Source organism: Gambusia affinis, linkage group LG03, assembly GCF_019740435.1.
Source record: "Gambusia affinis linkage group LG03, SWU_Gaff_1.0, whole genome shotgun sequence".
NCBI classification, from domain to species: domain Eukaryota; kingdom Metazoa; phylum Chordata; class Actinopteri; order Cyprinodontiformes; family Poeciliidae; genus Gambusia; species Gambusia affinis.
This window is the reverse complement of record NC_057870.1, coordinates 24,067,080-24,091,349: the sequence shown is the minus strand read 5'-3', so window position 1 is coordinate 24,091,349 and position 24,270 is coordinate 24,067,080. Positions and strand designations below refer to the sequence as shown.

Genomic DNA, 24,270 nt, shown 5'->3' with positions numbered 1-24,270 from the left:
CTGATACAGCTTATTCTAATTTAATTTAAGAGAAAATCGTAGATGTTAAAATTTAACCACTGCATGCAGCAGAAGATATTGTTTGAAATTCAATATTTTGAGTTACAGTCAAAACAGAAATGGATGAACAGGTCTTAGTTTATATTGAATTGAACTGAAAATACTTTGTTGTTCACAGCGAAAATTCACATTTCAGTACAACCTGTGCAAAGAACAACACATAAACAGACATTCTAGACATGACATGGGAGACGGATGCCTGAGGGAACTGTACCTGATAAACCACAGTCTGTTTACTGAATCAGTGAAAACCTCTGCTAAAACTAAGACTCTTTTGTCACAGAGTTCAAATTATTAATGAGCCGTTGCAACATTCCTATGTTGAGGTGAATGAACTTTTGGCAATTTAAGCTGAGTTTAGCTTGAGGCGGTTAGTTTGATCAGTTACTCAGGGAAAATGAAAAGTAGATCAAGACAGACAAATGAGTAACATCTTTGGAAGCACTTTTCAGCATATAATGACTTCTAACTATTGAACCCCAACTTTTGTCTCAATCCTGCATGTTAGTACAGGTTTGAAGCTGTCCAGATGCTAACTATGAGTAAAATGTAAATATTTAATCCAACTTCTTCTCCAAATCATTTGACCTTAGCTGTCCCACTAAAGAACTAATATTAAACGTTGTCCATATTAGTTACCATCCACCCGTATATTCTTGCATGGTCGAGAAGTGTTGATGACTAATCTCCAGCAGCATTGGGCGAGAGGTAGGGTACACCCTGGACAGGTTTCCGGTCCATTATGAGGCACTACAGATACACAAAACTATGCACGCACACACCTAAGACTGTTTGGAGAAACAAACTAAAATGGAAGAAGTCAAATGCAAGTAGACGTGCAAACTCTAAGGAGAAAGAGCCAAAGTCAGGATTTGAACCAAAAGCATTCTTGCTCTGAGGAAACAGCGCTAATCATATTGTTCATTAGTGGAATAGTGATTTTTATCAATACAGATTTTTACAGCTTTTGTCACAAATCCACACAAATCCATTCAGTCCACCCTCAACCTTTAATTGCCTTCCATACAATTCCTGTTTGGAAGGCAATTAAACTTTTCCACTTTTAAGTTTACATCACCCCACTGAATGCTTTCTATAGAGCCTATATAGTTCTGACTGCATTCCTGGGGGAGAGGGAAGGTTAAATATTTTCTAAGAGAATTAAATCTTTAAAACTACACCTTGCCCAGTGGATAACTCAAATAAAACTCTTGCCAGACAACCCCGCACAAAAGAGGGGCTTACACTTGAGCCAAGATAAGTCAGTTCTGATAAGTAATCAGAAACTCAGTTCATGTTTCTCACTTCTCTTTCTATCCCATCAATCCAGTTTACTCAACATTTAGTGCCAGTTCAAGTACCACTCAACTCTTTCCCCAATACATTTATGGATCAGGTTCCCCAAAATATTGTGGAGACTACATTCAGATAAACTAGTTTAACCCTTACTCAGAAGTCAAATGCCATTTCAAAGACATCCACATTTTATGTAAAGTCTATTGCAAACCATTAGAGTTGCTGTACAAGAACTGACAGAATATCAACCTCCAGATAAAAGGGGAAAAAATGACAAGAAAAAGTTTCTACAAATTACTGACTTTATTATGCAAAAAAGATTTACACCATTTACACACACCCCAAAAATGACACTTTGTAACACTATGTTGTATTTAACAGGTCCAAATACAGTGTATCAGTAATCTCTCAGCAGTTCTTGGTCACAGACAAACACACAAATACTGCATCTGGAAGAATTGAACATGTCCATCATTATGGGATGTGCTGATAAGTTATGTTGGTCTTGCAGTGCTTTATTTTTTAATAAATAAAATATTTTAAAAAATGTACAGTATGTACTACAATGGCTGGCATTTCCTGGCACGAAGTAGAGCTTCGTACACACAAGAGTAACGTTCCACCCAGCAGCCTCAACGCAGACAGGACCTCCAGGGCTACCACCCAGAGCACCATTTCCCAGCTTTCTGGTAGACAGGACTCCCACAGTCTTCATTCCAAGAATCTTTCAAGACCTGAAGCCTCCTTCCCCAGTGCACCAATAAATCCAACAAAAGTGCAAAAGTGATGCTCCTCTTCTCTGAACCACACTGGGGCTCCCCGTGGTGACTGTGCATTGGTCATTTGAAGTCTCAACTTCTTACATTGGTAACCTTTAAGGAGATTTGGAATTAGACATGAAAAAAATAAATAAATAAAATTAAGTGTGACAAATCTGTAAAAATCAAGCTGGGTAGCCTACCGTTTTCTAGGTTTAACTTCCCAGCCGTCACGACATTTAACGAAGGTTATCGACTCTCCTGGAGAGATCTCCGTTTTTGAAGGGTCTTGCGCACAGAAGGTAAACCTGCAGCAAACAAAAGAACTTTAATACAGTGCCCTCTTAACATGCCTGGGGCCTCATGCATAAAACAGTGCGCAGTTTTCACACTAAAACTTGGCGTACGGAAAAATTTAGGAAAAAAAGTGTGGCGCACAAAAAACCGGTACCGCACGGCTCTTTAAGTTTTGCTCAGAGCTCCAGGATGATCAGTCTGAGCAATCTAGATGCTTATAAATCATCAACAACATTTCCCAGCAGATCAATATGATCTCTGAACAAACGCTCCCTCTGAATCCTTCCATTGGCGATGTTCTCCATCAGCGCCAAAACGTTCCACAATTACGTGGAACACCTTTGCGCAGCTACTTATATACGTGTGATTGCATACACACCTTGATCACCTTAAAAATAATAAAACCTGTTGATTATTTTTAATCAGCAGGATTGAGTTAATCTGCCGATCCAACCCCGTTTTCTTCTTTTAGTGAGAATGAAATTATCCCACAGATGCATTTTATGCGCTTCGGCGCACAGACCAATGAGTTACATCTTTACGAGACAAAAACTGTGAAAAAAAAAATACTATTTATATTCGAGCGAGGTTTTCACATATTCATTTTTATTTTGTGTGCGTGTTAGCTTATCGTCTGATGATAAATGCGGTTCAGTTTCATCGTTTACGTTTAAACAATAAAATATTAATTATGAAAAACATCGGGTCTATTGCTTCTTGCTCTAGATAACACCGAATGTAGTCAGATTTCAGTGTATTTAGGTGAGTTTTGACGCTGTGTAGTTTGATGTTGCGCGGCTGCCGCACATTTTCGCACCAGCGAAAAAGTGTGCGTATATTTACGCAAGGTAAATTTTTTATACATGCCGACTTGTGCGTAAATATGGCGCAGCACTTTTTTTGTGCGCATGCACGCTTTATGCATGAGGCCCCAGATTTCCATAGAAAAGGTCCAACTTCAGATAAAAGCCCTGCATGGTTTATACATTAAAAGAGCAAAAGTAAACTGTCACCAGGTCTCTAGAAAACTTTTACACACTGAGATGGTAATTTAGCAATTAATGCAATGGTAGTGCAGAGACCAGCTCTTGACAACCATGTTATAGACCTTGCCATCTCCAATGCTGCTTACTTTTTCTGAGATTCTCCAGCTTTCACACGAATCCGTCGGATTTCCAGGACAGGCTTGGCAGCGTTGGCGTTCCAGTTCCAGAAAGAGTTCTTGATATATTTGAAGACAGAGCTGAATGATTCAGAGTCCCCCTCCCAGCTTAGACGGATCTTCAGCAGATCACCAATGTCCTCTTCAGTGAACACCAAGAAAGTGTTAGTGAAGTTCAGGCCAATAGGATCAGCATGGCTGCAAAAGGAACATTGGGGATTGTCAGGAAATCTGCTAAAGCATCTGAAGACTGGGGAACAGCAAAGGTCAGGCAAGCAAAAATCAGTTACATGCAACTTTTCGAGCCAGAAGCAACCAGATCCAACTCAAATATACATTATATGGCTTTTAGCAGGTTTCCCCAAGAGAACCAAGTAGGCAGCTGCTTTGACATAGCTCAACGAAGAAGCTTCATGCATGGTCATGTCAAAACATTCCAGCAAGACTGGTTTTTCAGTCTAGATTTTGAACTTACACAACAAAGATGTTTTCCGTGTCATTATGACCACCGTACAGCTTCACATAAAATGTTGGATCTGCATTATCAAACTGCTTCCTGTTGAACACATGCATCTTCATTTGATAGTGGTATCCTTCAAGAGAAAAGTTAATGTTTAGTCAGTAATGTGTATACAGTAGCAATTTACATGTCACAGGACCTCCTCTGGTTTATGGCAGAGTTGCTTATCACTTACTACAGCAAGTATACAGAGTATAAGATAAAGCCATAGTAGATTTTCACATCATATCCATTTTCTTACCTCCAAAAGGAGTGTTGGCTCTGGTCTTCAGGTACATCTTACTGTTGCGTCTCTTGCGCATCTTTCTGGCATTGTAGCCAATGTTGTTGCAGCGGTTTTTGCGACAACTGAGGCAGACCCCTTTCTTGAATCGATCTGGCCCGGTGCATTGGTAGGCATAGCTCATGTGCTCCTTGTTCATCAGGGAGTCCACAAACAAGTGCACGGCTCGCTCATGTTCACACTTCATCACCTCCATAAAGTCTGGAGAAAACAGAAATTAGGCACAACATTTAAGAAATTAGAACCCCCATTAGTTTAGGTCTTACAATTAAAGAAGGTAACGGAAGGACCGTCTTTAAGGACTCACTTCCTGCTGCTGCCAACATCTCACTGAGCGCACAGCCAGGCTGCACGTCACCACCATTTGGATAGATGTCAATGTCACCAATTGGCTGCTGGATCCCAATGCTCACACCTAAAGCCTCCCGAGTGTACGTGTGCAGAACATCCACAAAATCGGCATCATCAGGCGACAGGCGTTTCTCCTCCTCCACACCCTCAAACATGGGCCCTGCTGGGTCCAGACCTATAAGAAACACAGAGTGGTAAGCTAACAGAATATTACATTTCCTAAGCAAGGTTTATTTAAAAGGGTTTAAATGGATTTATCTTACCAGTGATTCTACCAAGAGTTCCTTTTACATATGTTCCTGCAAAACCAGCTACATGAGCACCTAAACTGTATCCAATTAGATGAACATTCTCCAGAGGGAGTTTATGTTCCTCCTGTGTGCACAGAAAAAAAAGAGCGTTTCTATTAACGGCTGCCATAAAGTAGATTAATCATTCGTTTTACAGTCAAAGAGGCAAGTCTGCACTGCTGCTGAACCAGTTACAATCTGAACATGGAAACTTTTTAAAACTACAAAGCAATGAGGTGTTTGAGATGTCACAGGAATATGTGTATGCAACTAACTGTTATCAATTTCATTGCCAGTTCCTGCAAAAAAATAAAAAACAAAGTAAATCTGTGTCTAATCCTTTCGCCAGTATATGTAAAACCTTGTGACTCACTATAAAAAGGGAAACATAAATGTTTTCTCAAACCTTGTGGTTCATGAGTATATGCTTTGCCAGTGTCTATGCAGTTTTTATTACAACTGTGATTCATAAGAGGAAATATTTTTGGAGGTTATGTCACACACCTGTAGCCAGTTGAGCATTTTGGCAATGTCAACTCCAACAGCACGTGTGTGGTTGACTGCGTCAGGGTAGAGCTGCTGAGCCAAAGGTATCCAGTCAACAACCACCAAATTGGCTTCATTTTCACGCTGCATCACTGCAGAGACGAGTTTATGCATCCAGGTTTCAAATATGCCACTCATCTGAAAGGACATGAACAGAATTAGAACCAAGGCAGATTTTGTCTTCATTGGGAATTTCATTTCCTTTTAATCTTCGAGGTGGATTTTAAAACTAGATTAACATAAGACAGGCATTTACCGTCCAGCCATGGATGATGAAGATGGTCTTGGCTTTAGAGTTGAAGCCACATTCTTCCAAACAGGCCTTCTTGCCAGTTTGCAGGTAGCACCCTTCTTGGTCCAAGTCTAAACTTTTCCTCATGTTGTACTTAATCTTGCCATGGACAGCCTCCTCGTCTGTCGATTCAAACCCCTCGTCTTCACCTGCTGAGAAGAAATCCAAGTAAATACATTGGAAAGGCTCAAGTGGTAGTTTAATTTAAATGCTCCATCAGAAATTACTAAATAATGGCAACAGCCACAAATATCAAAAGTGCTCCTAGAACAGCAAGTGTCATTTGTGTGCTACTCAGTTTATATTGAATGTTAAAGAGTCATTCTATTCCAGAATCACCACTTGCATGCTGAACTGCTTCAAAGTCACAATGACTGGATGCAACTGCCGTGGTAGCACAAAATAAAATTTTATTTTAATCCATTGCAATAGTACTTATATACTGTGGATGTGATGGTTTGTAAAGCCGCTGCCAGCCATTTGTTGTGAATTGGCTTGTACGTCAGTGAACCAAAAATTGATACAAAACGTTTAAAGAAAAAAAAAATCGGCATTAGAAAATCTTAAATAAATAAATAAATAAATAAATAAATAAATAAATAAATAAATAAATAAATAAATAAATAAATAAATAAATAAAGACGGATTTGGCTCATGTGACTTCCAAAAGGATTAATCTCGGAAGCATTAAATTAAATCCTATTCAGGGTCTAAACTTTGGCACTTGAAGCCGGCCGGCTGATGCAGCAGACATCTGCAGCACAAAGGAGCGCAAACCTGCATGGGCACTTCACTCCCTCTCATACAGCTGCTGCTGGGAATTACGGCATTTTACATGCCAAATGTCTGACATAACCCTGCTGCTCCGGTGCAAATATTCTCTTTAACCAACCAGAACCGAGTCAAATTAAACTTGTTTTCCCCTCATCCAGACGCAGGAGATCTAATTTAATTCAGCGTTTAATTGACTGGTCGAGTCGATTTTAATTACAAGCCCCACAGAAGCTTGTCTCGGGGTGGCCATCACTACAATCGTTCAACATAAACATCCTTTAATTGGGCACAGTGACCAGAATGACTTCAGCCGAGTGGTCCTTAGTAAAACGCGGATTCAGCGGAACACATATCTAAATGGTCTAAACAGACAGAGGTGGGAGAAGAGACGTGGCGTGGACAGAACCTCCCTTCAAGATTCTAAAAAAAGGACACGTCGCAGTCATGGCTCATTAAATCCATCCCGCTTTTCAGCTTTGGATCGCTTATTCTGGATGATTTTCTGTTATACATTCGTCCCATTCAAGGTGGGAACTGTAAATTTATGAAGAAATTTCTAAATATTCTTGTCAGCTATGTTAGAACCAAGCAATGCCATTAAAAAGCAGACAAAGAAATGAATGAATAGACTTGGAGCGCTTACCTTTAAGAACACTGTTTTCCCCTAAAGCGGACGACACATACTGTAGAAAAGTCCATAGTAAAAATATGTTGAGATTCATTTCTCAATCACAGAGGAGATGAGCAACACTTAAAAGGGTGTGAGCGAGTCTAAAATGTTTGGGGTGTTTTGTTGTTGTTGTTGTTGTTGTTGCTCCTTGAGGTAAAGCCGTGAATGTTGATCTTGTGACAAAGGTACAGAGAACAGGCGCGTCCTCTTTTTGGATGCTCGCTTCCAGGAGTACGGCTCTACAACTACTTGAATCTGCCGGCTGAACGTCCCCTTTTCAGTTTTAAATACGTTCTCGTTGTAAGTCATCTGATCATCGGCTGATCTATCGTGAATCTTATTGGTCAAGCCCCCGATTGTTTACGCTGAAGGGCGTGGCGTCTCTTGAATGGAGTAAGAGTAATAGTTCCTCACGTTTTAGTGGTGACGCGAGCTCCGATGGCATGGCTTGTCAGATGTCCTGTAGCTGTTTGGTGCTCACGGGAATCAAACACAAACAGTAGATGGCAGAAACAAGGTGGGGAAAGGAGGAGGGAAAACGCAGTGAGTTTGTTTTCTTGTGGTATTAAAAGCTGAGAATATTCTGAGCCGCGTCATGGAATGGAAACAATCCACCACCGTGGAATATATTTAAAAGGCCATGTTGCGTGGGGGATGGAGACCACTACCCATACACACACACTGAAAGCATCTTTCCCCTGTTCTTGGCACGCAGCCAAACCACCAGCTTAAAGCGCAGACCAGTTTCAATGCAGGAGGGGAAGAATGGGCCTACTCACGCAAGGGGATCTACGTGAGTGGGCCCATTCTTCAGTGTTTGTGTGTTCATACATCAGGGCCTACCAAAAGGAAGTGGCATCTGCTTGTTAGAGTTTAGGATCATAGTCCTGAGATAGGGTAGCACATGACTGTGAAGCTGAAGGAAAGCAAAAGAATTTTCAATAACACTAATAAAAAATCATCTTTGCAACTTATTGTTGCAAAGGTGCCTCCAAACACCTTTGCAACATCAAATATGTATATATATATATATACACATATATATATACATATATATACACATATACATATATATATATATATATACATATATATATATATATATATATATATATATATATATATATATATATATATATATAGATATATATATAGATGGAGTGAAGGACAGCACAGAGGCCCTCATCATGGCCAGCCCAGGAACAGGCCCTAAACACCAGAGCAATTGAGGCCCAGATCTACCACACCAGACAAGACCCAAGGTGTAGGTTGTGCAAGGAGGCCCCTGAGACAGTCCAACACATAACAGCAGGGTGCAAGATACTGGCAGGGAAAGAATACATGGAACGACACAACCAAGTGGCAGGCATAGTGTACAGAAACATCTGTGCAGAATATGGACTGGAACCCCCAAGATCAAAGTGGGAAACACCCCCGAAGGTAGTGGAGAATGACCGAGCTAAGATCCTGTGGGACTTCCAGATCCAGACAGACAAAATGGTGAGGCGAACCAACCAGACATAGTCGTGGTGGATAAACAACAGAGGAAAGCCGTTGTGGTGGATGTGGCAATACCAAGTGACTGCAACATCAGGAAAAAGGAGCATGAAAAACTAGAGAAATACCAGGGCCTAAGGGAGGAACTGGAGAGGGCCTGGAAGGTGAAGACCACAGTGGTGCCTGTGGTCATCGGGACCCTCGGGGCAGTCACCCCCAAACTGGAACAGTGGCTACAACAAATCCCAGGAACAACATCAGACATCTCAGTCCAGAAATGTGCAGTCCTAGGCACAGCCAAGATACTGCGCAGAACCCTCAAGCTCCCAGGCCTCTGGTAGAGGACCCGAGCTAAGAGGAAGAAGAATCACCACCCGCGGTGGGTGAGAAGGGAATTTTTTTTTTTTATATATATATATAATGCTTTTTAATGCTTTTTATTATTGCTGCAACATATTTTTCAGAATCTTAATGACTTCCAGAACTATTTCTGAAATGACAGTTGCAATGCTGTTCATTGTTCTGCAGTTTGAAACAGAGTTTAAAAAAACATGTCAGCTATATTTGTGGAAGATTTTTCTCTCTCACTTCAAGAAATAAGATGTTTGATGGATGTTTTTTTTTTTTTTCAGTGTGTGGATTTAATCTTGCAATTGTTAAGCCAGAAAGAACTAAACATGCCTCTCAGACAGAATCTTGTGAAGAATTTAAGGATTTAGAAGATGAAATAAAAACAGTTTCAATTTTAGGATCCGACCTGTTTACAGTTATTTAGCCAGACATATAAAAGAATAAGTTATTTCCAGAAAACACACCAAACTATATAAAATTCAATGCTAAGGCACCGCCCGTCTCCCGCTCTCATTTATTAATTGTTTTATTAGAATCCTGGCCTTTGTATGGGCAGGCAGACATGATTAAATGCACTTACTACTATTTTTCTCTTTTCACAGATATTACAAGCTCCAGGGAAGAATATAAAAAAAATGCACATAATTTCAGTGAGACTGGCTGATTGTAACAGTGTAATCAGACTTATTCACTCAGATTTCTGCATCCTTCCCTACTTACACTGAGCCTGAAGAAGTCCGATTCAAAACATTTTCCAGCATTTCAAAATTCTGAGTGACGTCAGGTAAATTATTTATACACTAGAGAGGGTACATGGCTTGGACGTCTCCACTTAAACTCCCGTGACCTCCTCAGAGGCTATCGTGAATCTTTATAAGCACACAGTTATTAATAGGTAAGGGGCTAAAAATAGAAGAGATTATTTTCAAATAATCCTGTGTCTCTGTCCTCATTTTTTAAAATACATCGAAGACATTGAGTTTTTTTTCCTGTTCTTTTTTGTTTTTCTTTTTACCAACTTTTGACAAAGATAATGTCAAATTAAATTAGAGGGACTAACCTTTTGATTGCAAAGGTAATTGCACACTTCAGGACATGATGTCTTGTTCAGCTCAGCTTTTGTTGTTGAAAGTTAGAGACTATAATTAGTTTATGCAGAACTAGATCTGTGTCTTGTGTGTGTTTTATTTTAACGAAATGTTTCTGCTAACTTTGAAAGAAAAATGATTCACAGATAGGCTAATCGGTTTTGATCAATGCTCGGCAAACTTTTTGGACATCTTTGTATTTTTTGTGGATGTTTACTGCTTTAAAGGGTTTTGTAACCCTTTGTGTGGTTACAAAAAATAAAAAACAAAGGTGACAAATTTAGGGAAAAACAAGAAGTGAGGTCCAGCAACAACCTGAAAAATGCATCATCTATCATCTACTCATCTGCATTTTGTTTATCAAACCTGTTGCTGCTTCAAACTAGGTCACTGTCTGAAATCTTCACTGATTTAACTAAAATAACAGAAACAAATCGCGTCTTTACGTCTGTGCATATACAACAAATTAATCCGAAAGTAAATTGTGAGTCAAGTGTTAATATAAAGTAACACTGATGAATCTATGACTTTTAGGAACTTTTTAGCTCTACTTACAACATTCCAGTTATTTTCTGGAAATAACTTATTCCAGAGTAAGACTATCAAACAGTAAATTTTCCAGAAAGTCCTGTGACCTTATATTTATGTTTTTCATCTGAGCGTGACAACGACACCAAAGTAAACCAATGATACTTCTCCAGAAAGAGCTCCATGTGCTTCTCAGAACATGTCTGATGTCAGAAACTGGCATTCATGTTTACCTTGACAGCTAAAGAAGCCTTCAGTGAAGGGCGCATGTTATTCTTTCCATCCACTCAGCAAGATGTCAGGTCTCGCTCTGGGAGCCAATTCGGTTCTGCACCGTGCCGACCTGTCCTCAGTTTGTTCTGTGAGGTCTGTGCGGCAAGGAACCACTGCACGAAACTTAAATAATCACACAGAGCTGAGGTTGTCGAGGACAGCAGAAAAATCCTGTTTAAACATTTTTCAGGTGTCAGGTGGAGCTTTAATTCATCCTTAAAGCCTTTGTTAAAAACTGCAGCAGTGAAATGTCAAAATTAGAGCAAAGTTTGCAGCATCTGCAGACCCTTTTAGAAGAAATGGCATTCTACTCGTTCTGAAATTTCTGAACTAAATTACAGGTTTCCAGTTGTGATGCTTAAAGATGATCTTGATGATTTCAGCTAAAGCGGGTGACCAAGTACAAGGAAATAATGACACTGTAGCAAACAAACAAGACATGGAAAACTGTTGAGCAGTTTTATTTAATGGAAATACTTCCCAGGGTGACTGGTTGGTGTGATGGAAAACATTGCTGCCTCGCCTGAGTACAGTGTCTGGTTTGCATATGAGGTATGGAACCTTTGCTCGATGTTTACATGTTCTCCTCGTTATCTTTCTGGGATTTCCGGCGGTATTCCGTCCATAATCATAAAACTGTAATCAAAAACATGTGTCATCTTTAGGATGAGCTAGCTACTTTTTTCCCTACAATTTATTTGTGTTTTTCTTCATCTGAATGTAAACAGAGGATATAGTTGTTAACAGAGGACAGGGTGAGGCGCTGTGCTATGCATGCAGAGCACAGAGCTACTCATGAAAGGTGCATCCTGATGGGGTCTGGGTGTGTGATCAGAATGCCTCCACAGCAGATGTGTCTAACTCATTTTCATAGGCCGGTTGTAACACGATATATTGCTAAAACTACCCATTAACTACCCTATAACAAACTGTTAAAACACTAAACAAAAACAGCTATGTACTGTTTTCGCTATTAATCAAATAATAGCGAACATCTTTTCACACTGATGTAATTTGACAATATACAGACACACCGGGCTTTGATTTGATTGATGAAATCACATTTAAGCACACAACTGTAATCTTGTAATCTATCTAGGTGTTTTACTAGATTCTACCATCTAGAATTTAGAGAGCCACAAAAGAAAATTATGGATTTGGCCCCTTGGCCTTGAGTTTGACACATGCTCTACGGGCTTAGCCCTTGAAGATTAGAAACTCTCCAATATCTACAGAACTCACACTGTATGGCTGCTATCAGCTTTAGCCTGCATTCAGAGGTGATGGATGAGACTGAGGTGGTTGGGCATCTAAGCATCTGATCACCTAAAGAGCCTTGCCGCGGAGGGGACTGACTGGGATTCCCTGCTACAAATGCTACTCAAATGATCAAATATGATAATGTACGGATAAATTGAAATTTAATGTTTAGACTCTAATTAGGTGTGTTTATTTATTTTATATGTGTTTCGTGTGTATTTATTTATGTATATAAGCTTGAAATCGTATTAATCTGTACGTATTTTAAAAAATATGTGAAAGCTTGCACACTTTAATAATGCAATCAAATATCTAGAAAATTGCCTCTTCAGTTTACATCAGCCATGGCAACTGTGGCACCAAAAGTAAGACAGCAGCGCCCCCATGTGGCCAAACCAGTTGGCCGGTGACACAGCAGGAGGCGGAGGGGAGCAGTGAAGCCAAACCGGATCCTTCATGAGGGAAGAGGCCAGGGACAGGCACTAGCCCCGGCTTCTCTTCTCTTCTCTCATATTATTCTGTATTGCAAGCCACGGGAGCCCAAATAGGGGGCTGAGTCAGTGTTCGTAGGATGTCCCGTCATGAAGGTAAGACCTAATTTTAGCACAGACCGGAGGGCACCCCGCAAATTGTAATATAAACGTTGACACAGTGCACCGTCGGCTAACTCCTGCTAGCCGACAAATTCTCTATTTGGAGCTCGTCTTAGCTAACGTTAGCTACTATTAGCAACGTGTGTGCGCTAAATTGTTAACAACCCATTTTGGCGGTCTTAAAATATATATTTAATATAACGGCTCATCTGTTTGCAGTTACTTTGAGTAAATATTCATAATTCCACTTTAGTCAGCGCTGTCACATAGGCGGAAGACGCTAGTTGAAGTTAGCCGAGTGCTAACTTAGCATGCCAGCTATTCTATGTGGTGATGTAGGTGATCGTTGAGGAGCAAGGGGAGTGCCGAAAATAGGCAACATTAGAGGACAGCGGATCCCAGATGGCGTTGGAGGAGTGGAAGCTTGGAAATTATTCCTGTTAGCTGCTTTAGCTTCGTTCCTGGTGAAAGTTGGCCTGTAGATCTCAGCTTCATTAGCTAACGAACTGGAAACTAACAATCACCTCGTCCTTGTCACCAACCTTGTTTAGCCTGGAGTTGTTTACGCGAATAAAACGTAAACAGATGTATTTACTGCGATATTACTATAAAGTTTATTCAGGAACAATGCACTGGCTTGTCAGTTAACATTTTGCCCAACGGTAGCTGGTTAGTTGCAAAGGTTAATTCGGTGCTGGACGGCCTGTTTCCATGTTTGTGTTGTTGCTGTGAACTTTGCTGTCAGTTGTCGTCAAGTTATATATCTGAGAGAGTTGAGTAGTTGTCCTGAATTTAAGAAACGCTTATTAACTAAATAAAATGTTTGCCGGATTAAAAGGCAGTTTGTTTGGAAAGCAGAACACGGACAAGTATTTGTGTTCCCAGATTTAATTCCCTTTAACTCTTTCTCTGAGATGATTGAATTTAGAGATCTCAGCTGCCTTAACAAACAAATCAGAGGTGAGATTTTTAAATGCGTCCTTTAAATTTAGACTATTTGCTTTGTTTTGCATAAAATGTTGTAGCTTCTGAGTTTGTTGGTGGGACTACCAAGTTTTGTCTGTGATTTAATTGCATTACATTAGATAATTTACTTCAAATCCCAAAATGTGAATGACACTGATTAAGTTATTTTTTAAAGTAAAGGTTATGACTCATTTTTGAAATGGGGTTTTCTTTCAATCACAACCAGACTGAGCATTGTACTTGGGATGGTTTTATAGCAAAGTGCTGGTTGAGCTTGATAATTCTGAAATATAGTCACAGGAATAGTTACTTTTTTGGAACATTTTTAGGCAATAGATTGTTTGTTTTTATCATAATCATACTAAAACCAACAAATATTGTAATAAAATTTTAGTTCCATATCCCTCACCAATGCCTTCTCTTCTTTAAGTACATCAAACAGGATTTTGGTAGACCAGAACCACAACAATATGCTTTAGTTATGTTGTTACAGATGAAAGTAAAACATATACAAATGATGATTCTAGTTATCTTTGTGTTCACCTTGAATCTCAGAATTTCTTCCAATGATATAACAGTTATATAAATATTCAGTAAATAGCTGTTTGGTTTAAATATGTTATGTTTAAGCATCAGTTGGTCAGCGTTTGTTAGTTCACATGTTTTTGTGAATTATAATTCAGCTTGTGAAACTTTCCTCTTTTTCTACGTAAAAACAAAAGATTTTTTTTGTTGTTCTTGCATTAGATCGTATATTTATTGTAAATGTCTGCTGTAACAGTCTGATATGGTCATTCATATTGTTGAACTTTTGTGGTTTTGTTTCATGTGTTCTCCTTCAGGTGTGAGCTGCGACGCGTGTTTAAAGGGCAACTTCAGAGGTCGACGGTACAAGTGTTTAATTTGCTACGACTATGACCTGTGTGCATCATGCTACGAAAGCGGTGCAACCACGACCAGACACACCACAGAACATCCCATGCAGTGTATATTAACAAGAGTTGACTTTGGTATGTAAAGATAAAGTTAACATAAGGGATATTTTGAAAATGTGTACAACATGTTACATTTTGGCAGCATGACTCATCTGAATTTTTAAATTGAAGTAATTTGCTAGTGAAGTCTCTTAGGAATATGACGTTCATATTCATTTGTAGTTCTTTTTCTGTAAACAGCTGAATAAAGATGCAGTTTGCTTCTGTTCAGAAAACATGGATTTAATTAATTAAAGTATTAATGTTGGTATAGTTGTAGTTATTTAGCTTTTTTCTCTCTGGTTTTGAACACCATGTCATCAATAATTGAAACCTGGCAGCTTGATATTTTTGCATAGATCAGACTTGATTGAATCTTAGAATATGTTATCTTTCTTTTGACATATTTTAAATTGAGAGGCTTTAGTTTCCAAATGAACTTGCAGTACTTGTCGTTCCTAACCAGTCTTAAAAATAAATTTTTTATTTAATTTTTTTTTAGTATTTTCCATGTCTGTGTGGAAAAGGAAAACAGAAGTATGGAAAAATATTTTTATTTCCAGTCGTTTTTTCCTTTAAACTAATTATCTTACATTCCCAAAAAGAGTTGGTCCAGCCTGAACGTTTTACCCTGATTGCCCCAGACATTTGATGCTATTTTGGACATGGTTACTATTTTGTCATCTGCCACATAAAGTCTTTAGCTTAAATTAAAACAAATAGCGATCTGCCCTTTCATTGACAAATTTTGAATCCTGGATGTTTTAAAACAAAAACTCATAGTAGAGTAGAAGTATTGTTTCCACCTGCTTTCATGACCGTAATGATACATCATTGAGATGTGGAGGTATTAATGGGATAATACCAATGCTATTTAACCTGTTGTAAAATTCCTTAATGCTTTTCTTATTTTTATTAATATGTGTGCTCTCATCTGACTTGCTTCTTCCTTGTGAAAATGAATATTGTGAGATTCTTTCAGTTAGATTTAGTCTATTTTCTCCTTTTTGCTAAGTTTTAGCACGTTCAGTGTTTATCTTTATTGATTTTTCTACCATCCTCATCACTACTGCAGACACAGTAAAGATGTGGTCAGGTTAAACTGTCAACCTTCTTATCTAAAACACTGGACTATTTGTTATTTAAGCGATTGGGTCTTGGAGTTCTTATTCTGCATTTTTACATTTTTGCTATAAATGCAGACGAACTTGAAAAACTTGAGCTTTTTCTGAAAAACTTTGTGAACAGTAGAACCCTTAGTGGCGCTAACATGGCTGCTTACAAAGCAAACTGACATCCATCTATCCTTTTACCCGTCCATCCATGTGTGTCTGTTCATCCAGCTGTCCGTTCATTCATCTGTTTGTTTGTCCGTCCCTCTATCTGTTCAGCCATCTGTTTGTCCTTCTGTTTGTTTGGTCGTCCATCCTTCCATGGATCCATCAGTTAGTCTGTCTGTCCTTCCTTGCTTGACAATTTATCATCCAGTAATATTTGTTACTGTGTTACCCAACTTTTTTATTTAATTTGTTACCTGACTCCACTTTCATTCAGATGTTAAGAATTAAGTAAGTAATGATTTATGGAAGAAGCTTTAGAAACAAATGTTTGGTTTAATGTCATTTTAACTTGATGTGCAGGTTTGCAGTTGTATCATCTACCGGGGGCCTCGAGCTCCAGTCTGTCATGTAACTCTTAGATGCATTCCTAACTCTACACGTCTGAAACAAGTAATTGAATTATTGCCTCAGCATGCGGTCAAGTGCTGCTAGTGACCTAATTATTTGATTCAGGAAGGTTGAAGCAAAAACATCTCTAAAGAGTGCAGGGCGTCATCGTTAACAACGGGTCTATGAAATGACAATCTGAAGATATCATTTAATAACTTTACTAGAATCACAGATTGTTTTTTTTCCCTCTGGAATGCTTGTGTACATACTAGAGCTGAAAGCAGTTTGTCTTTGTTTCAGACCTGTACTATGGCGGAGAGGCGTTCTCGGTGGAACAGCCTCAGGCCTTCACCTGTCCCTACTGCGGCAGGATGGGCTACACAGAGATCTCCCTGCAGGAGCATGTGGCTGCAGAGCACACAGAAACCTCCACTGAAGTGGTGAGTGGGCGCCTTAAGATCAGTCGGCTCCATGTAACCCCGTATAAATGTCTGGCTCGACTTTACCGCTGAAAAGAAAGTGCTTCCAGCTGCAGTCTGAGTAAAATAAATGGATTGCAAATAATTTGTGGTCATTAAGTCTTAGTTTCAAAGCCAGTTTTGATGGGAAGTGTTGTCAGGTTGATTGTTTACGGGCAGAAACTAAAAACAAGGAGACAAATTGTTTATTGCTGTGAAATAATTCAAAGCTGTGCTGTATTGTTTTATATTTTTCTCCTATATTGCAGTTTTGCATGCAGATTATGGGAATTTTGCTTTCCTGCTATATAATCATTGTGGGCACAACACTGTCAGGCCACAGTGGAGAAATATTCCTAGATGTTAGAAGAAACTGATTTGCAAAGCTAAGCCTCACTACTTATATTAGTGTGGTGGTTTATCTTGATGCTGATACACAGACTAACTAGAAAGAAGGGCTTTAATTTCCATGAGACAATTTTCCAGGATGAGTAAAGGATACATTGATCTCTGAGGTAGAGAGAAGTATGTAATGTATTTGGAACTGTATTTCTCTTTATTCCAATCTTTGAACTTCCTTTGGTTAGTCTGTTTTAACAGAAATAGAATTTCAGCTTAAAACATCTAAATCTAAAGACAATGAACAGCTCATTGTCTTTAAGAGCATCACATTTCTGCTCTTAATTTGTTCTGAAACTTTTTATTTGAAATGTGAGCCACACTTTTTCCACTTCAGTTCACAAATAGTTCTGATGAAAGCTGATTTACGTTCCTCTGTTGGATGGATTCACTCAAGTCTAGATGACAGAGCTTCCAACAGCACATGTATTGATTTTTTTATTATTATTATTTTATTACATAGCTCTTAAGATTTACTGAAAGTGTATATTGCTGCATCACTCCAGACATCTCAGGAGGATAAGGCTTGAAGTTTCCATGAGACAGAAAATATCACAACAGAAATAAATTTCAAAATTAAACTTTTCTATTCCAATCTAAAGACAATGAACAGCTCATTGTCTTTAAGAGCATAGATTTCTGCATTTTGCATTAAAATTTGTTCTGAAACTTTTATTTCAAAACAAATTTGATTTGATGAGTTGATTTAATTTAAATTCACTGTTGGACAGATTCACAAAAAGATGACATATAAATGTATTGATTTTTTTATTATTTTATTACATAGCTCTTAAGATTTACTGAAAGTGTATATTGCTGCATCACTCCAGACATCTCAGGAGGATAAGGCTTGAAGTGCAGTGTATTTGGTTTACATGGACAGAAAATATCACAACAAATAATGAAAATAAATTCTAAATTAAACTTTACATTCACAAAAAGATACTTTTATAAATGTCAGTCTAGTAAACATGTTCCCATTATAAAAATAGATTCTTTTCTGGGTGCATTTTGCATTAAAATGACAATTCTAGCTGAGATTCACTTTTAAGTGTTCTAAATCAAAAACAAATTTGATTTGATGAGTTGATGAAAATAAAGTTCTGTTTCACCGTCAGCTACAGAGTCTGCTTGTCAGCAGACAAAAATAGAAACTATTTTTATACTGATTTGAGTGAGAAGAACCTTTAAAAAATATAGTCAGAAATGTTCTGGTTTCAACTGCATGTAGTGTGGACTATTCATGTACAGTTACTTACATTTTTAATAGGATCAAAAATATTGTGATTAATTCAGAAGTTTAGCACAATAAATAAACTCATAATAATGGTATTGATATTGTTTCACATATTTATACATAGTTGGCTGCATTAGAGCATCAATAAATGTTTATTTCCAACACCTTAACTATCTTAATTAGTGTACTGAAGTAGTTTATTATTAATGAGTGAGGCTTGCTTATAGATCAGTAATTGTGTGAGGCTCTTATTGTAGTAAATTTTTAAACTGCTTTTATTACTATGGCGATAACTATATCGCCACACTTCCTGACAAGGAGATCTTGTCAGGAAGTAATGTTGGGATCTATTGCTATAATATTTCTAAAGAAGACCCAGTTGGTCATTATGTGTGGTTCAGCTAATGCCACCATGTTTTTATTTTTTTTCTCCTCTTGTTTTTCCAGATATGCCCCATATGTGCAGCACTGCCAGGTGGCGACCCAAATCACGTGACGGATGACTTTGCTGCTCATCTCACACTTGAACACAGAGCCCCGAGAGACTTGATATCCTTTTATCACTCTGACAGTCACACATATATTCAGAACAACTCAAGAAAAATGTCTTTTTTTGAGAGTCAACTATACTTCACCCATTTAGTCCATAAATCAGACATGCTTTATTTCTCTCTAAGCCTCGGGTACAATAAAGTATTGTGGTTTATATCAGTGTTTACTTGCATTGGTATTATTTGGTCATTCAAAGTTCAGAAAGTGTTTTCACCTGCACAATTCTAAGAACCCTGAACCATTTTTAATGCATTCATTATTAAATGTTGCTAAATGTTATGTTGTTGTGCAGCATGTAATGAAATCAGTTGGCTTGCTTGTCAGGAAGGATCTGAAATACCTTGGTTCTAGAATAGCCTCAGGTCTGACCGCACCAGCCTTGTGGTCTATTTATAGGACACTTTGAACAAATGCTTCAGAGAAAACAAAAGAGGCAGAAATACTCTGAAATGAAACTCGGAGCAGGAGTTTCAGAAAGCTTTACAAAATGTCTCGGTTTGGTTTGAGTTGTGTAGCCTGTTACTCTGTGATTGGGAAGATTAGAGCAGCATGCAAATATGTTTTCAAATCACAGCTGGTGCTGAAGCTCTGTCAGACTGTAGGGAGCATGTTCTATTTGTTTTAATGCTGCAGTAAGCAAATATACAAGAACCGGGTTTTCCAATGTGAATATCCTCTTAAACTGTTAACAAGAATGTTTTCTCGTAAGAACATTTGACAAGATAAAGCTTTTTGTATATACATATAATAGATTTAGCTTCTAGTGTTTTTTTTCCTTAACAGCGAGCGTCACGATGAGTCCAGCGGGGTACGGCATGTGAGAAGGATGTTTCACCCCGGGCGCGGGTTGGGCGGCCCGCGAGCCCGCAGGTCTAACATGCATTTCACCAGCAGCTCCACAGGGGGGCTCTCCACCGGTCAGAGCTCCTCACAGAGCTCCAACTACAGCAGAGAGGCCATGGATCCCATAGCAGGCGAGTAGACAGCTGCAGGCTTTGCTGGACCGATGTTACTGCAGAAGCTGCTACCAACAAAAACAAGACATTTTAAAGTTGGACAGATAGTCTTAATTTTTAAAAAATATGTATTTTGCTCAGAAATGTTCCTGTCAAATATCAACTTAATTTTTTAAAGATATTTTTTAAGTTGTCTTTAAGAACCTCATGTTGTAGAAATGTATACAAGTTTTAGTGTGGCCTAGTCAAAGCCATCACACATCTCAAATCTGATATTAGTCACTAACATATTGGCATTGATCCGATGAATAAAAATGAACCGATGTTAACATTAAAAGTAAATATGAGATTTCCATATCAGCCCAAATTTTAAAATCAGTGCAGTCTTATGAAAAACACATTGTACGTTATTGTGAACACGTCAGGCAGCCCCTCCTCCCACCACGTTGATAGATAAAATAATAGCACAGTTGAATTTCCTCGCATGTCGATGTGCGCATAAGTAATTAGCAGATCTTGAAAGCCTGATAATTGCTTAATTGTAGGGGAAAAAAGAAAAAATAAAAAAAATCCAGACATCTTGTTTCACAATCTGCTCCTTATATATGTTGGGGATTTGCAGTAAAGTCAAAATCCTGATCTTGACTCCCTGATATTAAAACCCTTTAACAAATTAATTGGTCCTGTCAGCATCTATGCAACTAAAGGGAATAAATTTGAGAGCTGTAAAAATGTCTTTATTCCAACTTCTTTGCTTAGTTTTCATAATTTTTTTAAAAAAAAAAGCTAATATCTAAGGCATGTTTCAGTGGCTTTTAAAACGTTTGTTTTGTGTTGGAGGGAATTGTTGCTGTGGTAATTCCTTGTTTATCCTGTTCCTGATTTTAATTAGGTTCAGATCTTGGCATTCGTTCAGCCACCCCCAGCTGTGTCTTAATGGGGGCCAGTGTTCAGTTCCTAACAGAGCGCCAGTGTCCTTTCTAATGACTCGCTGTACCTGCTGAGCTTTGATCCCACGGCTCTGGTTTTAGAAGAGGAAATCGCTGGAAATTTGTCAGTGAATGTGTAGCTCTTACCAGTAAAGAAATGAATGATTTCACGTTGCAGCGTTTTGGTTTTCTTCGTGAGAGCTTGCAGTCTGGTAATGATCTTGTGCTCTGCAAGATCTTCCCATCACATTTCCTGACTCTGAACTTTGTGCGTTTGCTTCTCGTAGAGCTCCTGTCCCAGTTGTCGGGGGTACGGCGTTCGGCGGGGGGCCAGCTCAGTTCGGGTCCCTCCGCCTCGCAGCTCCAGCAGCTTCAGATGCAACTCCAGCTGGAGCGCCAGCAGGCGCAGGTGGCGCGCCAGCAGCTGGAGACGGCCCGAAACGCCAGCCGAGGTGGAGGCCGAACCAACGCAATCCTCAACACAAATTCAACCGTTGCAAACCCCAACCCCAGCGCCAACCACACCAACAACCCCAACCCCCACCCAGGGGCAACTGAGCCCAACACACAACACACGGCACACAGCTCCCAGTTTCTACTCAGCAGGTAGGAACATCTACGCTCCATCTGACACTCATTACTTCTGATGGTGCCAATTGTGGCTTTTTACTGATAATTTCATAAACCACAGAATCCAGATACTTTGATTTGCCATAATTAGTTCTGTGATGCTTGGTTTAACAACAGAACACCAAATGTCAACTTTTGATCTTAAATACCTCAATATGAACAGCGGGTGGCTCCAAACCATCTCTATGATGCAGTTAGTTAAGGGTTGAAACAGCAGGTGGACTATGTATAAAAAATAAAAATTTAAATCACTATTGGCCCAATTGCACTGTGAGGTGAGATACATTTAGAGGATTTTGAAGTATCAAACACATAGTGACTTTAAGTCACCTTGAATTTTATACCTTTCCTCCAAGAAGACAGACACACATAGTCAGAATGACTTATGATCTCTAAACTGTATTTCAACACAGGAATCTGTAAACTACAGAAACCTGTACTTTTACAGGTCAGTTAATACATAGAACAAACCTCTAAGTTGATCCTTGTGTGAAGTCATAGCCGTTTCTTCTTCCGTCCCCCAGGCTGAGCGAACCGCGGCTGTCTGAGGTGGAGCGGCAAGCGTGTGAGGCCCAGTGGGCTGACAGGAGCCTGTTCGTCACTGAGCTGCTGCTCTCCACTCTGCTGCCCGACGACGACGCCTCGGCCTCTTCCTCCGAAGACGAGGATGATTGTCATGGCTCGTTGCGAAACTTCGCCGACTTCGAGGCCATGGGCTGCGTGGAGGTGATGACGTTGGACGTGGCCCTGGAGAACCTCAACCTCAAGGAGATGAGCCCCGCCCCGAAGAAGACGAAACCGGCGACTAAAACGGCACCCGCCAAGAAAGAGCCCCCCGCGCCACCCCTTTGATGACATGGCCGCTCCCTTTCCCCCTTCAATCCACCATTGTGACTAGCCGACTGCTCCGTCAGTCCAACTGCCAATGGATGACAAAGACTGCAGTTCTTCATGGCTTGTTTTTTGTTTTTGTTTTTTTCTCAGTGATTGTCATTTCAGTTCTGTCGCTCCCCAACTCCACCCCATGTTTTACTTTGTGTACGTTGAATAAAAGTAGTGAGACGAGAGAATGTGAAAGCAAGCAAGCGTGTCGGGTGTGTGAGACAAAAGAAGAGAACTATATAAATATATTATAAAAAAAAAAAAAACTCTATATGAAAGTTGATAATCAGTCCCACATAACCCGTGTTTCCTCTAGCAGAAAGCGTAATCCGCTGTTTTCCAGAGACAAAACCTTGTCACACACTCACAGAAGGAGAGGAGGCCGACTGAAACCCCTCCGCTTAATAAAAAAAAACAACGCTGCTGTGTATTTATAGATATAAATTAAAGTGCTTGGATGGTTTACCACAACTGAAGCATGAGCTTAAATCACCATGTGCCCATTTTAAACTGCACAGTCACCAGATGGGGAGGTCCTGGCTAACTTTCAACTGTTTGGTGCCTCTTCACCGGCATCGTTCCACCACACACGCACACACACTTTCTCTCGCACACACACTGACTGTTTTTGTTAACCCCTATGTCAAAGTCTCAAGCCCCTCCCCTTTGTGTGACACCAACTGTTTTTTTTTTTGTTTGTTTTTTTTTGGTCGTGTGACCTGGCTTTATATCGACTGTGGGCACTTTGGTTTTGAATTTGCATATCCGGTGTCCATTTATGTACACTACAACTGTTCTGCACAGAAGCGAAACACACATCTCTGAGGCGAAAGAGCCGAAGCGATCTCTTGGTTGTGACCGTTTTCAGGCCTTTTCTAACAGAAGGAACGAGAGCCTTGGACTCCTCACACGGTTGTTTTCTCTCTCCTCTCTTTGTCTTTTACAGGAGATCAGACGCTTCTTTCTCCAGCTTCATGTGTTCTGAAATTAATCTCATGAATACAAAGATTTGCTCATCATGTGACTTGGAAGGAGAGGATCCTATATTGCTCTTTCCGTCAATCTCTCTACGAGTCCAAAAAGATCTTTGTATGCCTCCACTGCTAAACTGAAGAAATGCAATGTATGTTTTTTGGCTCACGAGAAGAGCCAAACGACAGGGTAAACCTTTTCAGTTTGGAGGACAATAAAACATTTTTTGGATGGAAACAGACTAACCCAAATCCTGCTGTCTGGTTATTTTTGGTTTATTTTTTTGGCTTTTATTTTTTCCCCAGTTGCCAATTTTCCTGGCGAGCATGTACAGAATAATGGTATAAAAAAAATAAACACATACCTTCCAGGTCGAGTTCAATCTCATGTAGTCCTGTCATCTCCTGATGCATCGATTGCGCAAGTTTATTTGTGTAGCCCATTTCAGCAACAAGGCAGTACAAAGTGCTTTACATCATAAAAACAAAAAGTAAAAAGAAAAGTAGAGCAGTTGTCCTTGTTTACAGCTGTCTTCTGCAGTCGTCTTTAAAAAAAATTATATTAACCAGCAATAACTCGCCTAATTCAATAAATAAAGTAAAAAGTTTTAACCTTATATGTTCTAAAGAACTAGGAGAAACTAGTCTAATCTTGTTTCTGCTTATTTTAATGAAAATTCATTAATTTACAGATTGGACTGAGGAAAAATGTCTTTCCACCCTCAGGTTGTTTCCCTGACTTGAGCGCAGCTGTGTT

The 24,270-nt window shown here is 39.3% G+C and overlaps 2 protein-coding genes across 4 annotated transcripts; one reads left to right on the top strand and one right to left on the bottom strand.

Annotated features, from left to right (window-relative positions):
• Positions 1 to 1,644: 1,644 nt before the first annotated feature.
• Positions 1,645 to 7,606, bottom strand: lipg (lipase, endothelial). 2 transcript variants are annotated; one of them, XM_044111936.1, is made up of 10 exons: positions 7,273 to 7,606; positions 5,820 to 6,004; positions 5,522 to 5,701; positions 4,991 to 5,102; positions 4,684 to 4,902; positions 4,335 to 4,577; positions 4,049 to 4,166; positions 3,544 to 3,771; positions 2,318 to 2,422; positions 1,645 to 2,228 (listed from the first exon to the last, which is right to left on the bottom strand). In XM_044111936.1, the coding sequence occupies exons 1-10, from the start codon at positions 7,349 to 7,351 to the stop codon at positions 2,216 to 2,218; spliced, it is 1,482 nt and encodes a 493-aa protein (XP_043967871.1). In that variant the 5' UTR covers positions 7,352 to 7,606; the 3' UTR covers positions 1,645 to 2,215. The 2 variants fall into 2 exon arrangements, with proteins under 2 accessions (XP_043967871.1, XP_043967869.1); XM_044111934.1 differs by having other exon boundaries at positions 5,820 to 6,007; positions 7,273 to 7,575.
• Positions 7,607 to 12,669: 5,063 nt separating this feature from the next.
• On the top strand, positions 12,670 to 22,960 carry LOC122828403 (E3 ubiquitin-protein ligase KCMF1-like). Of its 2 annotated transcripts, none has more exons than XM_044111933.1 (7): positions 12,670 to 12,883; positions 14,698 to 14,865; positions 16,800 to 16,939; positions 19,041 to 19,142; positions 19,939 to 20,119; positions 21,318 to 21,636; positions 22,185 to 22,960. In XM_044111933.1, exons 1-7 carry the CDS (start codon positions 12,868 to 12,870, stop codon positions 22,510 to 22,512), a joined length of 1,254 nt encoding a protein of 417 aa, XP_043967868.1. In that variant the 5' UTR covers positions 12,670 to 12,867; the 3' UTR covers positions 22,513 to 22,960. The 2 variants fall into 2 exon arrangements, with proteins under 2 accessions (XP_043967868.1, XP_043967867.1); XM_044111932.1 differs by lacking the exon at positions 12,670 to 12,883 and adding an exon at positions 12,962 to 13,849.
• Positions 22,961 to 24,270: the final 1,310 nt, after the last annotated feature.